Source organism: Zosterops lateralis (genome assembly GCF_965231275.1).
Source record: "Zosterops lateralis genome assembly, chromosome: Z".
NCBI classification, from domain to species: Eukaryota; Metazoa; Chordata; class Aves; order Passeriformes; family Zosteropidae; genus Zosterops; species Zosterops lateralis.
Genome location: NC_139800.1, coordinates 22,828,106 through 22,847,034, shown reverse-complemented (window position 1 = coordinate 22,847,034; position 18,929 = coordinate 22,828,106). Strand labels below are relative to the sequence as shown.

The 18,929-nt window shown below is 36.9% G+C and overlaps 1 protein-coding gene across 5 annotated transcripts in view; it reads right to left on the bottom strand.

The window, feature by feature from the left end:
• KIAA1328 overlaps window positions 1-18,929 on the bottom strand; it is a 179,621-nt gene that overhangs the window by 144,856 nt on the left and 15,836 nt on the right. For all 5 annotated transcript variants that reach the window (XM_083883481.1, XM_083883483.1, XM_083883484.1 and 2 more), the window contains exon 5: window positions 16,266-16,381. In XM_083883481.1, the coding sequence (XP_083739607.1) occupies window positions 16,266-16,381 (116 nt within the window). The remainder of the gene's footprint in view (window positions 1-16,265; window positions 16,382-18,929) is intronic.

Sequence of the window (18,929 nt, the reverse complement as noted above, 5' to 3'; positions counted from 1 at the left end):
ATCATAATAAAATGGTAAGATCAATTAACAACAACTTCCTAGTACTGTACCAAGGCTGTCTAACTACTAGAAATTCTATTGTAGTTTTTGAATGTAACAGTTTATTTCACCAAACCATTGTCTGTTCAAGACTATAAAAACTGGGAGACTCCTCTTGTAAATGAATCTTAATCAAAATTTGTTTTAAGCATTGCCGTGTTTTCCAAGGCTCCTAATACATCCCTTTCTCAGAGTAAGTCATTTGGAACTCAACATTCTGCAAGACAAACTGCAGCAAAATTGACATTGTGGCAATGGAAACTACATCTCTATTAAACTTACAGAACAAGGGGCCAACTGAGTTTTAAATAAGACAAAGCACCACATGGCTATACTAGGAGTCTCATTTCTGTCAGCAAGTCTGTTACCAGTTGACCAGGGTTCTGACAGATGATCTGGTATGCAAGTTCATTACTGAATCTGCCCACACTCTATACTTTTTATACGGGAGTTCTCTCAGGCCAATGAAAACAACCTGACAAACATCCTGCAGTGCAACACCATCCCTCTATGTATCTGTTTTATTAATGTGCATTAGATGCAGCTTAACGTATGAAAATGTTACAGTGAATTATTCTCCTGTTATCAGAGACTTATCTTGGCACTTGGCTCAATACTGCATTTGATTCTCAAATTGGCTTTGTAAACATGAAACCATTATGTTTATAGTCCATAACAAAAAAAGTGTTTTGATAATGATTGTTCTGGTATAAAAGTTTACAAGCATGAAAAAACTACTGTCCATTACCCAGATGACTTTAGAAGACTGACTCTGCTTGAGATAAAATTGAGATCAAAAACCCAAAGATGAACAACAAATTTTAACAAATTTAGGGGAAATTTATCTAACACAATAAACTAGTACTACTAACGCAATTTCTCCATTTTTCATATATTTGTTACTACATAATTGACAAAAAACGGAAGATGAGCAGAAAAATAAATAAATAAATACTCTGTGCATTCACATAAATTTATAGCTGAGTCTCTTCAGGAGAGAAGGATTCCATGAATTTGCTGCCCTCACGATTTGTGTTGTGACTGGCTACTGCACTCCCTTCTGGCACACCCATGCTACAGGCACACAAGGCACTCTCTGAACAGATCAGCTGCAGGCCCACCCAAAGCATTAAATCGCAGATGCTACTGGGATCAAGGTGGGCAAGGCAAACACTGACAAGGGTGAGAGGCAGGATTGAGCAAACAGGCCTCCAGCACATCTCTCCAAGGAGTTCACGATAGCTTAAACTGCATGGGCAGCATGTGGGTCATCATGCTCGTTATTTAGGAAGGATATCAGAAAGTCCCAGAGATAATATATTCAGAAGTATGATGTTTTCAGAATGTACAAAGTAGAAACTCCAAAATATCACCTCTAGTTCTCTTCATGTGATGTAACAGTGTAATTGCAGTCCACAAGGGAGGGAAATGCTTGTCCTCCATGCAGCTACCTAAAGAAACTACAAAGCCTTGTGCCTCACATGATTATGTGCCATCCCTCAAAACTTCCTGCCTCCTCCTATGTCCACACTGCTCATGACTAAAAACGATCTTCAATGACAAGCCGACATGAAAAAATAAATTCCAAAATACACACAATATGACCCAAAGTAACACAAACCGAATCAGCCTACAGCAGATACACAACACAACCCTTTCAAAATACACAGCAGTGAAAAACAGGTTCACATTAAGGAACATACTTCAAAGACTGTTAGACTAATTATCTTCCAGGAAAATTTGGAGAACATACTGAGCACAAACCCTCTTTCCTAGGGAATGAAGATTCACATCATCTAGCCAGCAGATCCAAGGAGTGAAAAGGAGTTTATGTATAATCTCATATACTTTTCATGAGCCTTATAAAATTTTGGCAGATTTAGTAATCTTCCATAAGTCTCCAGATTTCACAAGTCCTATTAAAAAAAAATTCCTGACACTGAAAGAAAAAAGGAAGTAGAAGAAACACCTTAGGCAATGCAATATGGACAGAAGGCAGAGTGAGGGGAAAGAACCAGTCTCTATTATATCCCACAAGCACATTTTGGGTTGCTCTTCAGGCCAAAAGATATAAAAGAGACAAAATACCACTGATTCAGGATGCCCACAGTAATTTTTACGTCAAAACAATAAACCACAGTGCAAAGCTCCTGCAATTCAAGTTACCCACACTTTACTTAATTTTTAGGACCACCAGAAAATAATGACTCAGTCAGTAAGATATTAATTGCAGAGCTTTCCTTTCATATGTTTTCTATGAAATATGAGGTAAGAATCTATTTTAGTGTCTACAAAGAGCAACAGATATGGCAATGGTAAAAAGCGGCATATCATCCAAAAGAGAGACAGGTAAAGCCAAACATGGAGCCCAAATAAACATCCAAGGACAGCATTTAGCAACTCTGAATTATTAATCAGTAGTCCTGTAACTTCTGTAGGAATTATTTCAGCCATGTTTATTTCCTCATGCACATTAAATACTCACAACATGAAAAGCAAAAATAGTATAAATCTGTTGCAGATGAAAGTCTCAAACCTCTGATCATTTTATTATTGATATTTAAAAGGTAGAAGTCAAAATGCTGGAAGTAAACCCTGACTTTACTGTGAGCAGCACCGTTCACTGTTCTGAGACACCACCAGCTAGATATTTAATGCAAATCCAGCCACATGATGCCTTTTTTCCAAAAATTTAAACCATTCACAGCAGCTCAATGTCCTTGAGCAACAGGCAAAAGAATACCCACAGTGGTCTGTCCCTGCCTGATGATACAGCAAGACTGAACAGAATTCCTAACAAGAACTGAGAAGACACCTTTGCTGGGGTGGGGGGAAATCAAGAGGTCTACATAAAGTCACATTGTAATTTGTCTGCTCAATCATCTCAGTTACTTTAGAGGACCAACCTTTAATTGTAACACACACATTAATCTGCATTTAATCTGACCTTTGGAAACTTTCTGTAACACCAATCAAGTTTTTCTATCTAGCTTTGCAAAGATGAACTTCATCAAGACAACTTCTATAGGCAAGAAAAAGCAAACAAATCCCAATTATTCCACATTGCTGCTCCAACTTGGCTAAGTTTTCTGACCTTCCATCATACAATCCTTCTCAGCCTTTGTTCCATTTCACTCAGATTTTTTTCAATCAGCCTGTTCTAATACAGAATGACTTCCCATCATTAATACAACAAGTGAAACGTCTCTGACTTTGTCTTCTCTTTTCCCTTTGAGAGAGGGAATGTCTATTGCTCTAATCCCTTCTACATAAACATGACAGAGAGGAAGATCTATTTAAGCAAAACACTGGCACAAGAACAAGGGTGTTTAAGCTAGCTGTGACTGTGTCTAGCCTGGAAATTAGGAGGTGTCATTAAAAAAAATTAGAAGCTCTTCTAAAACACTGATCCTTAAAAACGGGCACAGAGGAGAGGACTAACAAGTGAACCAAGACAAATATTTAACAGCTTTAGGAACAGAAATATGTTAAGAGGATTGTTTGAAAGAGCGAGAAGGCTCCTGATAGTCATCTGTTCCCTGCAGATGAGCCAGGAGAATCTCCAATGCATTCAGTGTCTGGTCAGAACAATGCAATTATACTGTTGTTAAAATCTTTGCACTGTCCTGTGGTTGTTTCCAGAAAGACAAGTGTAATATAGTAACATGAACCATGACAACATAAGAGAAGTTCAATATAAACAGTTCATTAAAATCAACTGGGATGCACAGGCTGTGTGTGCATCAGAACAGATGGACCCAGGAAATACCCAGATGGCTTTCTGGGGAAACCACAAGCCTTTCTGGGTCACCAAATCTAGCCCCACAATACCAGAAACAATACCAGGCAATCCTTCCCATAATGAAATTCAGTTTTGTAGGTAAGTTCATTTTACTTGCTCCCAGAACTTCTTTCTGCAGATAATTAAAAACATTTTTCTCATTTTTAATTTCCCTCTTTTCATAGAAAAAAATTATGCAGTAAATTTATTAGCAGGTTAAATCAAAGAGCAATGGCAAGTTAAATACGGTTATTTGCACTGAAATAGAGCAATAAGGCCTCACAGGACTTGTCCAGTTACCTGAAGTGACAGCTGGACATTAAAACCTGTGCTCACTTGAGTCTTACTCTGCACCATTAAGAGATGTTGAGTAACATCTTTAAAATCATCTAAGGATTCTTCATCAATGTGTCCAGCAATATTTATAGAAACCAAAACTTCTCCCTGAAGATAATGAAATATGAAGAAATCCACACTGGAAGAGTTAATGTATTATAAAGGCTGTTAAATGCTTTACTTGCATTTTTATATAGTTACTAAAATTCTACTCTCTGAAGAAACTACTTTAAAGCAGCACACTCTACTTCAGTATTCTGTTCTCCAAATGTAAACAAAATTAGACCTGCCAATCTTTGTGACCATAATAATTTTTCTTTACCCTTTCATTTATTTTTGCATTTTGGAATAAGCCATATTCCAATTCTCCTCTTGATTCTTCCTACACAATTTCAAAGTGTCACAGCTTAATGTGCACAAACATGCCAAAAACAACCCTTACAACAAGATTAGTAAATGCCCAAATTGCACTCTAAAAATTCATTTACAGGACTTCAGGACACAGCAAGATGCCACTTTATTGTTAAATTTCAAGCTCAGTTTATAGAACTACTAGGTGGGGGGGGGAAAGCATCACTTTTACTAACAAGGAAGTAAAATATGCAGAAGTCTAATGACAAACTTTCACAATGGCATTTTCACATTCCCAAACAGTAACACCAAGTAATTCAGATTGCAAACATGTAGCTTCATGTATCAAAACATGTGCCAGTCCACCAGAAATGAAATTGTACAGGGATAAGAAAAAGCCTGGCTTGACTGCAAACTGCTGAAAGAAAAGAAGCATTGCTTAATCAATCATATTTGAACCTTCCTGGAGGTAGATGAACCCAGCAGCTGAGACAAATCTTGGCCTAAGTATTAAATTTAAAGCATAATCATGACTTGGTGGCTTAAAATTATAGAATAGGATGTCATTACAGCATGCAGTACTCTCTCATGGGATCTGCACTGGCACCTGGGGAAGACCCAGACACTGTAAACAACATCACACTTTGGTCTCCTGGTTCACTCAGCCAGGACATTTTGAGAAAGTTTTGAAAGCCGTAATTGTTTTATTCAATTTTATTCTCACTACTTGGGATATACATCCTTCAGTTGACTCATTTTTTAAATCACTTCAGTACTTAAACTGTCACACTCGACACATAATCTGACACCACAGAGTCATAGTTTGAGTATTTCAGTTATATTACTTTTAATTCTGTACCAGTTAATCATATTTTATTTAAAGGTAAAATGTTAATCTTCTGATGTTAAAAATCATCATACGTTACCTTTTTATGGCTGCATATTAAAATAAGGATACTTGCCAATTACCTAGAGTCTTCTTCTGAGGATTTAAGTGAGACATTGACAAGAGGTCAGTTCAGACTCTCTGCAGTACAACAGTCTGCTCTGCATGCCAGAGGTGCTCTCATTTAAATTTCCCAATACTTTGCAGCTGAAATTAGCACATCTCACCAACTTGCTAGTCTACATTGGTGTGTCCATATTTAACTCTGAGTAAAAGGCATACCAAGAAGCACCTGGCTCCAAATTGTTTGCTTAAAATGGTTGCCCTATTGCAAGCTCAAAATTCTGACAGAAATTCTTCAAAAGTCCTGTGGTTCTCTCTGACATATTAAAAGCGAAGATAATGTTGTTGTTTTAATATTGCTACTTCTCATGATTTAAAACACACCTCTACACACACCACAAGAATGAGGTCTTAGACCGCAAGCATTTCCCAGCAGGGATTTTTGTCTCCATACTTGTCTGCAAAGCAACAAGCAAATTGTTAATCATTTATAATTAAAGGCACCATAAGCCCAGAACCATTCAGAGTGTATCTCCAGTTTGCTCACATGGCCCTTCATGGATGAAATACACCCTTTCATTTCACTCCAAGTACCTTTTTCTACTTGGGTATCTCCTTCCAACCTTCTTTTAAAACATGACCAAGAAAGGCATTTTTAACATGTATTTTTATGTATAAAAAAATGAAAATGACAAACCTGTGTAATATACTTCTCTCAGTCTTTTCCTTGACCCTAACATTTTTGATCTTATTTAAAAATTTCAGAGTGTGTCCATGAACATAACTTGAGCAACATGCTTACATTTAACATCCATGGCACACAAAGGCCAGCAAGCAGTACCACAAATTTTTAAACAGGCGAGTAGGAGAGAAAACAAGAAGAATTGCCCAATGCCACATCTGGTTAAGTCAGGAAAAGCAGAGAATTGAGCTGGAGATCCACTGGATTTCCAGGCTCATTCACATGGGTCATGTCTGGCTCATAAGCAACACACTCTGTATCTCATTGTTACTTTTTCCTGTGACTACAACTGCATACTGCAGGTTGCATACACCTGCTCTACCTTTAGCATTCAACCTGCAATTGTAACCAATATACCTGCTCTATTTTTAACATTCTACTTGCAATGGTAACCAAGTCATCCTGATATAAAGTTCACGCAGAACCAGATGCAACATTTTTATTTCACTTTGCAACATTCCATTTCATTTTTAAATGGAAGAAAAGCAGTGTGGTTTTGGTGGTGGTGCTGATTATATTTATTTATTTTTATTCCATTGTTTCTACATTCTGACCTACAATTATTAGCAATGTTGCTCAGGTTTTTGATGCTCTGCTTTCAGTGTTGACTTCAGTACAAGCATCAAAGCTCTTACAAACATTAAAAAAAAAGTCAACACTGTTCATACAACTACCATCCACTTAGCTGGCAAGAGTGCATATACCTCTGCCTGTGTGCAAAATGAAAAAAAAAAAAAAAAGTGTAAGACTAAAAACCTGACCATGTACAATTCAAAATGCACTTCTGCTGACCGAGCCTAGCAGGTGAAATTGCTCCCTCCCTTAACCTTCTTTACAGCCACCCTCTGCTGCCAGGTAAGCAAATCGACAGACCACTGTCTGACCAGGCAGCTTGCTCCATGAGACTCCATACCTTACACAGGTGGCAAGCTCAAGGCTACAATTTTTATTTTAACATAATTGCCTTGAATTTTAGAAGACTAGGCTAGGACAGTCTCCCACTGTTCACAATGAAGGTATCTGCTATTACAATATTTGGAAGTGACTAACGGGAGTGAAAGCTAAGATTCATTTCTTACAGACTCTTTAGAATGAAACAAACTATATCTAAAAAGTGCAGATATGCTTTTTTATTTCTTTTGCAGTTCAGGGGAGGGGGGAGGGAAAAGCATCACTGATTTGTATATTAAAGTGCAAGCATCTGTCCTACTGATGACATTCTAGGGAAGCACATTAGCATAAAATTTAACGATGTCAAATAAGTGGATGTGAAATAGGGACTGCGTAAAGACACTATTTCCAAGCCTGACAGAAACATCACTGTTTAGAAATGCAAATGATACCATTATGTTCAATAATTATATGAAAATATGAACAGTTCAGCATGTTTTCCAGCCCTGATGGCGGTTAATGGGATGTACGCTTATGTAAATAACTACTATTAAAGCTAATGCTGAAAAAAACTAATAAATTCATACTAAAGCAACTGATTTAGTACGCTTTTAAACCCCAGCAGTGCTCACTTATTAGAAAGGAGTGCATTCTTATGTTTAGAACTCATTACTGTTACAAGTCACTGCAACTCCATCAATTACCATGCATTAATGAAAATGGGACACATACAAAAAAAAAAAAATTATTGCCTCTCAGCAGTTTTCTTTAAAGACAAAATACAGGGGTATTACCATCACTGGGCCTTGAGGGGAACTTATCAGCAACATAATCCTTATTACTACAACTGTACTCCCCGCTCTATAAACCATATGGGATATTTTTTGTCCCAAGAAGGGGATGACCTTTATGTAAATCTCTTGCCATACGTGCAGTGAAAGTGACCATATTGCCATCAGTAAAAGTTTACCACAGTTAAAAATGTATTTAAATAAACACATACATACTAGGATCTGAACTGAAAACTGTAAATGTGAAATGAAAAAATACGCTTCCTGAAACTAGACCAAAGAAGGTATAATGCCAGTAGAACTAAGGATAAAAGGTATATGTGGAAGTCTTCAATTAAATTCTTGTATTCGGATAAATTCCATCCAGTTTTATACTTACACTTTTAATAACCTCCCAGAGAGCCATGGAATTAAGACTTTAAGGATGCTATTCATTCCTCTTGGATGTTTTCTCTGACTCCTCAGTATTACTCAAAATTCTTAGCCCTGGTTAAATATCACAACTGGTAGAGGAAACAAAACCAAGAGTGCCATTATAGTAATGAATTCCTAAGGAAATTAAAAGCTGAGATTTACTGAATATCTACAACTAACCCACTTTCATTTTCTAAGTAGTCTATGGAAATGAGATATTAGTGTAACATCCACTAGATTCTAAGAAGTTTAGCATGGCTAAAAATGCATATATATTAGTTTGCATTGACTGACAGTTTAAAATAAAGGATGGATTTGAACAACCTAACAAAAAACTATGGACAAAGAACTAATGCCAAATGGAGAAGATTAATGTAGGACAGTTACCTGTCCAGTCTCAGCTGCTGTAAAACAAGATGTCATTTGCTGTGGGAAGGCACAGACTTGCAACTCGACTACAAAAGCACTGTCACTAAGGACCATGAAATCCCACATCAACAGAAAGGGGTTAAGGAACAGATGCTGTTTTCATCATGGTTGAATAGTGACAAAGTTCTTGCAGGCCAATATCCACTGTAAAAGCCAATGTTAAATTAATGGTATGCTTAAGTGCAATGTGCTCCCCACAGCACAAGGCAAAAATAACGCCTAGTCCAGCCTGAAAAAATTCCAATCTAAAAGGAGGCAGCAAAACAAGGCTTTCAAAGGGCCAGCAGCTCACAGAATACCACAGCAAACACATGATGACAGTCACTGTGACAAATGTTTAATGGGAGAGAGATGGAAGAAAAAAAAACCCACAAAACCATCTGATTGCTTTCACTAAATCTCTGTTGAAAGAGAGGTATGAAGTGTTTTGCTATCTAGACCATTAAAACTATTTCATGAGTGAAGGCCACTCTAAAAACAGTAAGACAAATTTGCTACTGATTAATAATAAAGCCATTCATTTTATTCTTCAAACCTAAAGTAATTACAAGCCAGAGCATGGCAAATGGATTTAGAAGAAGCCATTACGTCAGAAGAATCCTTTAAAGAAGAACAGTAATTTAAAAGACTGAACTGAATAATGAACTCTCCTGAACAACAATTATTATGAGATTGATTTATTGAAAGTGTATTTAATTATGCAAGAAATGTTTAAACTTTCCAAAATAGTGAAGGAAGACAAGGAAACCAATAGCAGAGTCAACCCTTCGTCCTCATTATAGTTTAGAAGCTGAAGCAGATGGACAATTCATTTAGTTTAGAAGGATAAAGTACATCAATTTCTCTGAATCCACATTTCTAGTCAATTTGTTACGGTACCAGCTTCAACAATTAATGATCTCATTTTCCCATTTGTGTCTCCTTTTAAAAGATCTCTGTCTTTGTTTCCAAATGAGCAAAATGTCATAAAGAAAAAATTTAACTCAAACATCACTTTGAAAGTTCACATGCCTAAAGCCAAATGTTTCAACAATAAGGATAGAACCAGGGGTCAAAGTCAGTCAGGTAAGTAGCCTGGTCAGTTTCAGTATCTGGAGAAAGCAGAAAGATCTGTCTTTCACCTGAGACATGTAAACTGGCCAGCCTGACTCCTACAGAGAACTTTTTTTTTAACCTGAACTACTTCACTTTTTTTCCTTAAAATACGTGATACTGATATATGAGATTACTATGGCTGAAGGCTCATTTCCAATGACAGGTGTCTCCCGTTTAGTTTAGAGAGGGGCACCCCATCATCATATCCAGTTCTGACACGCCCATCGCACAGTTAATATAGATAGTATTGTAAATCTGTGCATCAGATACCTAGAGCTCGGAGACAGGCTGTCTGGGAAGTATGCAGCTACTCATGGGTATCAACAAAATGGCAGGGCAGAACTCCAGCTCTTACTCAGTTTCAAAATCATCAAGTCTCTAGTACCAGGTACAGATCACCACAATGTAAAAATGTCATGAAACACTGAGAATGAGAGAATGCTACTAGTCCTTAACACTCACCTCAAGGGAAGTCCAAAATTCTATACAAAAGCTGTTGGCTGGGAACACCTCCATTTCAGTCAGACACACACAGAACACCATTCCACCCTTGGTATAAAACACAGAGCAAATATGCTTCTCCCATTCCACAGCTGTATTTCTATGCTGACAATACCATCTTACAGACAATCCTGAACCACTGAGTGCAGAGTTTTAAGGCAAAAAGCATGTCCAGATCATATCCTACAGAGGTTGTTGTTGACTGCTTAGATGCTGCCTGCTGATTCTGCGTATTTTCATAATATGGATAGTGTTGCTAGATTGCTCTACAAGGCACTAACTAGGATTAAGCACAGAAAGCTTCAAATGAATCTCCAGCCATTGACCCATTTGAATACTTAACATTACAATATGTTTAACCTTGTTTTAGTTTAAAAGTTCATGAAAAATTCAAAATATCTTATTTACCCAATAGTCCTTGACTGATTCTTCTACATTTAAGTTCACAAATACATATATTATTTAGCCAATACTGCAGTTACAGAATAGCATATAAATATTCAGGGACTTATTAAAAAGTGCAGCTTTTTTTCAAAAGACCACGATGGTCGCTTAGAAACATTTACTAGTAGGATACCTGAAATAACAGTAAGAGAAACACCTTCAAAGAGTAAAGTAGTTGGATAAAATGGAAGAAAGGAGCAAAATACTGATTTTCCATTCTCCTCACACACCTTCAAACAAATTATGATGCACAAGAAGACATATACTGTGCATTCACATATGAAAAATAAAAAGGGGAAAAAACTTCAAATGATAAGCTGAGGGAGCCAAGCTAAGAAATAAAAGGAAAATAATGATGGCCATTTCAAACCCTCAGTTCATAACTTGTCAGAAACCATACCATCAGGAACAGACTTAGCCAAAATTAATCTCTAAAATTGTTACTGAGTTTTAAATAAATAGCCTGACTTTCAAAAGCACAAGTTTCCTGCAAATGGAAAACAATCTGCCTTTATACAAAAATCTTCTTCTGGCTTTTTTTTTTTTTTTTTTTTCACCCCCAGGGAAGAAGGGGTCGGGGCACAGCAAGGCAGGGCCCCATTTTTATATATAGATGCTTAACTCCAGTGTTAATATCTGTGCCCCACCTCCCCCTGACACTGTGCTGTCATTTTAAGTGCAGACTGTCCCTTTGCCAATAGTAGCCCCAGGGAGGCACACACACAATGAATCTGCCATGCAGGACACTAGGACCACACATCCAACAAAACACATGGCCAAAGCCCTTCTATGCAGGACCACCTTTGTTCCCTCACCTGTGATGACAACTTGGTGGGTCTGATTAAAAATGGAAAGGAAGTGGTAGTGCTGTATTTTCAGAATATCAGATTTAACATTATAGGAAAAATGAAGCAGAACCAGCAAGTAAATTCTGTACTTTGTTATGTCCTTTTTCTACCATTTTGTTCTTTGAATTAAGCAAGCCAGTAACTCTTTTCCATCGGAAAAATACTACTACTTTACAGTAACACAGTAAGATAGGAAAAGGACAAATATGTATGTGGCCCTAATTTATGTATGCACGATTTATGTAATGAACAGTACTATGGCAAAACTAAAAGCATTTTATTAAAGTCTCTAGATAATGCTTATTAAGCTCATTATTGTTCCAGCAAATTAATATTCTATGTCTCACTAACACTATAAGCAAATGAACTGTTTTAGTCAAATTAATATTAATGTTAACTGCATGTAAAACCAACTAATTAAGCAGTTCTATAATACTAAGGACATATGTAAACAGAGTCTGTGATCAATTTTAAGACTAATCAAGTAAATAATACAGGATTTGTTGTGTGAATTTGGCTGGGTCTTCAGCAACTTGGTCTACTGGGAGGTGTCCCTGTACCAGGGTTGGACCTAGATGATATTTCAGGGTCAAACTATTTTGCAAGTGTATGTTAAGTCAGTAAATAATTCCAACAAAAAGCTTAAGTTATGTTCTAGGTACATGCTAAATATAAACCAAAACAGCAGCATAGTACAGCTGACTAGTTTAAATCTACAAAAAATAAAAAAAGTTCATAATAATCAGAATCTCTTCTTTCCTTAATTTCCCTGTTCTTTGTCCATATAGTAATAATTTAAGCAGAGCTTAGAATTCAATAACCATTTTTTAAAAAGAAATTAAAGAAGTTTCCTCCTCACCTATTAATAAGTCTTTACAGAAATGTTACAGCTGCTTTTTCTTCTTCATTTATGCAACAGCATCGAATTTACACGAAAAAAATCCCTCATGGGGATAACAAGAAAAGCTAAAGACCACAACATAATTTCTTTGAGCTATGAAGTATCAGTAGTATTTGTTTCTTAATAAATCTCATTATAATTTTCTTCCTAAGACATATATCATGACAGTATTGGGACATCTTACAAAGGATATTTTCCTGATTGTTAAATTAAATTATATTTTGGACCTAAATTAGTAACAGGTGCCCAAAAATACATCAGAGGGAAAAAAAAAAAAGGAAAGCCAAAAGCTTTTCTATTAGCAGCTCCTAGCAAAAGAGGAAAAAGATGCAGCACAAGTAGTCCAAGTGCATGACATGGTACATAGCGCCCATCCCTTACTGTGAAAACGCAAACAAAATAACACAAATAAGAACAAGGAATTTGCAAGTCACGCAGTCCAAAGCCAATGCCAGAATCCAGAATGCCACCAGAAGCAGTTTTGCCACCATACAGCAGCAAAGAGAATACATATACCAAAAGTAGATGCTGCTGAAGGTTACACATGGCAATTCTTCTCATGTGAGCTTAGTCCCAATTTTCAAAAGTTCAGAGGGTGCTTTAATACCCTAAACAGACACATCCCTGCTTGCATCTACTATCTTACAATTGTCTGACTGATTTTAGGTCAGCATCTCAGCTCTTATAAATCCTGACTGCTTATCCCAGACATTTCAGAACTCATCAGTCACAGCAACCCATTTGTTGCTTTCACATGAGTCACGTCCAGCCCAGCCTCAAAGTCTTTCTTTCCAGACACATTCTAGATCTCACTTTCCCAATACACGTGCCATTTACATTTTTCCTCTTTTTCTTTTACGTAAACTTCACTTTCAGAAAGAGGTATTTTTCCCCACCACTTTATCATCTTCATAGTTGTAAGATGCTTTCATTGGGGAGGGCATCAAAAGAGCATGAGCAGCTATTACTGGATTATCCAGCTTAGCCCAACCAGGCAAATTTTAGTAAGAAGAACAAGAGATGTCATCCCAGCATATGTACCCGAACACCACTAACTGCTACTTCTTCTAAGAACAGCAGCACCAGAACTTTCCAGTTTATTATAAGCCAAAGAGTTTATTATAAACAAAACAAAGTTTTGATCCTCTTTTGATTTTGGAACACTTTGGATGAAGTTTATTTTGAAAAAAGGCAGTCTGAAGTGTAAATGTTATGAGACAAACCAAGCCAAAACACCTACTTTTGACCAAATTATAAGATAATATGATAGGCCTAAATACTGCTTTAGGAAGAGGGCAACCAACTACTTGACATCCCTAATTTTCCTTATTGCTGTGATATTAAGTATTTGGCAACCCTGACAATAGGCTGGATTACTTATGTTTCACAGCACACTCATCACTGTTGTTCTCTGTTAATAGCATACCCTAGTACTAAGCACTCAATTTTCAAAGTTTCACCAGCTAAGGAAGGGTAGAATTAACTTCTAAATCTGCATGAAATTTTAGTTGTTGGTCCCTACCCAGACAGCACTGAGCAGATCCAAGGAAAATGTGAGCTTGGGCTGCAGACAGACACTGTTTTTTAAATGCTGAACAGTCACTTGAAGTTTTGTAGTAAGAACATTGCATACCACCCATCTTCTTCCCCCAAAGTTTCTCTCATACTTCATCAGCAGCAAATTTCAACAGAGGGGTCTTCACAACTTCTCTGGGGTAAAAAAATCAACCACACCAAAATAAGAATGGATTTTCCTCAAAGTAGGGATTTCAAGCACCAAACAATACTTCTCCTGCAAGAATCTCAAGGAAAAAAAACAAAACAAAAATACATGTTGCTGAAAAAAACCCACACAACCCAAGTCTCCAAGCTAAGTGAACTAAATCCTTACCAAGCTGAAATTGCACTTTGCTGGATAGCTGTGGTTATATCAGAAGCACCAATTTATTACTGCAGGGTACTTTTAAATACTGCAGTAAAGAAAGTTATATGATATTATAAATTCACTATGTGGGGCAAAAAAAAAAAAGATAAAATTGATTTTAACAGACTTGAAAATTTTTTTCTTATGGTATTATATCCCTGATATGTTATTTGAAAGTGAACACTAGAATCCAGAAGAACTTAAAGAATTCCAAGCGGCTGTACTTGAAACAGCCATAATCTGTATTCAGCCTCAGCAAGTCATTTCTACTATTCCTTGTCTCTGCAACAAGCTTTAAAAAATTAAGTGATCAGAGTTACACTGAAGATCTTGAATCATTCATGTATGATAGGCAAGTATTGCAGCAGTTAAAATTACATTGTTTTAAATTATAACCTTGTTTTATATATCTAGGTTTTACAGAGTTTTATGAAGTGTAAAATTGCATGCATTAACCTTCTGCCATGTCTACTAGACTTCTGGAAAAGTATTAATGCTTGTGCAATCTATTTCTGGTAAAGAAAAAAAAAGAAAGGGAAAAAACCCAAACAGCAAAACCAAAAAAGCATGTCTACTTTCCACTAGCCAAATAAACTTCATGTGAATTAATGAAAGCTTTTTGTGGATAAATAACAAAAAATCAGGAATATGCATCCCACCCACATTCTTGAGCTCAGTACACAAGACGTAATATACAATAAAATAGTGGCTTTAGTGAAATCAGTGTCAAAGAGTTGTTCTCAGGTTTAGTGGCTCCTGAAATACCTCAGATCTGATATTTTCCAATAACAGTTCACAGCCAGCTAAGTTTGTTGACATGTCTATTATTTAGGACAAACAGACAAAATTCTTTCTAGAAAAATAAGCGCCACTGCGCTACAAAGCCAGATTTTTCAAGAACTCTCCTCTAAATTAATGTTGAAGTTTCTGAATTATCTCTATTTCTGTTTCAACACTGGCCCATAGCTTGGAACAGCTACTTTTAGTCGTTAACTTTGTTTTTAACTTGAACAAGGGGTGGCTCAGGACTGAAAACAGTCCTGTACACTGGGATTCATAGTGCTTTTTAAAACAACATTACTACCCTCCCTCTTGGCAATGCAGCTCCCTATGAATCACACACTATTGGCTTTTCCTGTAGTTGCAGCCCTGTCTCTTCCCTATCCCACTGCAGCCAATCCTGCAATTTAACAACAAAGCATCAGTATCAGAGATTTGGAAGAGAAATGAACAAGAGAATTTTGTAAAGGTCTGTCACACCCCAGAAAGGAAAACTGCAATTCCTGCAATTTTGCATGTGATATTCCAGGACTGATACTTAGTGTATGTAGCTTAAAGAAATGCAAGTCACAGTCAGCAAGAAAAGAGAATCTGCTAACTGTTTTTATACACAAACAAACAAACTACACCAAACAAAAATTCTAAGCTAGCTAAATCTCGTAATACATATATTTAATTTATATCCATTTAGCATAGATTCCCTTTCTCTGGACATGGAGATAAATGGAATACCATGCAAGTTTTAGACCTAAATTACGACCACCTAACAGAATTAAAAAAAAAAAATCTATAACCATATTTTAATGTGTAAATTCCTTATTGTCAGTTTTAGTTGACAAATACCTATTTCATAGCAAAACAACATCATAGGAACAGCTGGATGGCATTTAAGCTCAAATGAACCAATGTCACATGCTGACAAGTCATCTCTCTGATTGCTTTTGAATGGCAGCACATACAGATTTTTCTATGCCATAAATTAGAACAATTATTTCTCTGTACTTCACTTTTTATTTCAGTGAGCCACTGCACATATTTTTAAAGGATATCTTCCCTTTCCTTGATGATAAGTTCATTCTGCTCCTCTAGTTGTCTGATCTTCTTCTCAAATGACTCCTGTTCAGCTTTCAGCCGTTCTTCCGTCACCTCTTTTTCTTCGCTTACCCTGAAAAGAATTTGAGAAAAATAAAATATATCCCCATAACCACAGTGCTTAACTTCTGACTCCTCCACCACTTTGCAGGTAAATGGTAACATCCTCTTGCAGGTAAATGGTAACATCCTCTCCACCCTTAAGCAGGTCAGTGCCTCACAATGTTTATTTTAATATATTACACAGGAAGATGTGTACGACTCTATGCAATACTTTTTTTTTTTCCTTCCTTCAAAAACACTGATCTCAATAGAGTACATGCACATTAATGGGCAGCATGGAAGAACAAAGTTAGGACCTGAACCCACAATCAGATTTGTCCAAACTGATTCCCTGCGCCCATAACGAAGATTCTCTGGGATACTTACAAACCTAGGATATGAAGACAGAAAACTCAGATGGAAGAGCTTAGCTGACATGACAGGAAGGAAATTCTGGGAAACTTTTCTTTTTCTAAATCTATAAACTAATCCTTTTTTCACCTTTATTGGTCAAATACGAGACCAGGAAAGAACCATTTTTCTTGTTAACTTTCTCCAAACAAAACAGTTTGTTCTTTTCTAAGGATTTTCAAATATCAAGCTGCAGGAGTAAAGTTTCCTTTCTGTCTTGGGCATGGCACCCTGTATCTTGCTGCTCAGTGTAAATAATTGGATCAAGATTAAAAGATGACAGTGGGAGAAAGGCTTACAACGATCATTTATTCTGCACCTCAAGAGCAGGCTGTAAAAACAATTATTCTGGTATCACGTAGGCAAGAAGATCATTATGCACAGATGATCCTATAACTATGCTAAAAAATGTTGCTTGGAAATCATGGTTCTATAAAAGCTCCACAAAAATATTAAGTAATGAGCTTAGATTAATAAATATTATTGCTCTGCACTTAGGCAATTTCTGTTGCTGAAGGCTCTTAAAGTTCAGTCTTTTATGATGATGAAACAGCTGCCACAACACAGGTGACAGAAGACTAAAGCAATATAACTTTTAGAAAACTCCAGTTTTAACTTCCTTAAGTGGAGCAATCTTATAGGAAGAGAAGAGAGGAAGAAAAGACTTTTATGTATGTGTATGTGTATATATATATATATATATATATATATATATATATATATATATAAAGTATTAGACTAAGCTTTCCACTTGTCTCATTAGACTAATATTCTTACAGAATATTTCATTCAAGGACTGTGCCGTACATTTGATATCATTGTTTCCCTTAAGAGGCACAGATTTGTTTTGATCTTCCAGGAGAAAAGTCACAAATACCACAACTGGGCCACTCCCCTGGTGTGAATTATAGATAAGCAGTATTCCCCAACTCCAAGATCAAGCCATAGCCCTTGCCATATCAGCTCAAGAGGACTGCATGAAGTTGGAAATAATAACACCAAAACTCACACTTTTTCTCTACAAACCTAGAGGGAAACAAATAACAGATCTGTATAATCAAATTCTTTAAATTAGGGCAGTTTGAAGGCTTGGATCAAACTATTAATTGTAATGTTTCTAAAGTACAGGGAATAAAAGACATGGATTTAGTGTAAAGTCATTCCAGTAGTCAAATGCACAAGGTCTCACAATCTTGGGCCCAGCCTGAGAAGATGTGATGAGTTCAACCTACTCCCAGGCCCCTTCCCCTCCACTCACAGGCTGTCAAAAGGGTTGTCCACATAGCACTAAAGAAATGTGCTAAAGGGAACCACCTGTATAAACTCTGGACCTACACCAACACCTCTGCACTCCTCAGCTAAGCGGGCAACAAGGAATATCCAGCACACATCCTTGCAGGAACAGACACAGTACATTTGCCATAGGCTGCAGATAGACGCTTTCATATCTAATCGTGGCCATTCGTGTCCTCTGAGTTCAGTGCAACCACCTAAATGACTACAAGCACATATGACCTTCCTTCACAGAATCAGCGAAAGATGCAAAAACAAAAAATTCACTAGAAAACCACAATGAAGAATGCAATGACCACATGGATGAAAGACAGGAATGAAACAAGAGTAGAGGAGGGAACTGGAAAGAGAGAACATGTACCATCTCCAGGATTCTATGAAATGAAGGATGTCATCCTGCATAACAAAAGGGTTTGGGGCAACAAATGCTGGGCTATGTGGCCATACAATAACACTAAAATTGAACAACAGTTTAAGAAAAAAAGGTATGAGAGAACAGAGCACTAGAAAAATCAGGCAAAACCTAGCAGGCTTTACTCATCTCTAAATTCTGTGATTTGCTGCTTATATCAGTGTGCACCACATTCATGTGCTGTGTTTGTATTTAACACGTATCACAGCAAGCTGTCACACTCCCAGACACATGAATATATTGTGCCACATATCTTACGCAGTAAATGACTGAGAACAGCAAGTGATCTCAGAAGAAATGTGGCAGTATGTGTTTATGTATCACAAAGCAGGAGACAGCCCATAAAGGGCAGGCAAGATACAAAAGACGGTTACTCACAGGAGGTGGCAAAAAGAAGTTAGAGAAAAGGAACACAAGAATGTCATCAGATTATGCTGGATTTATGTCACTTCCTATAAATAGC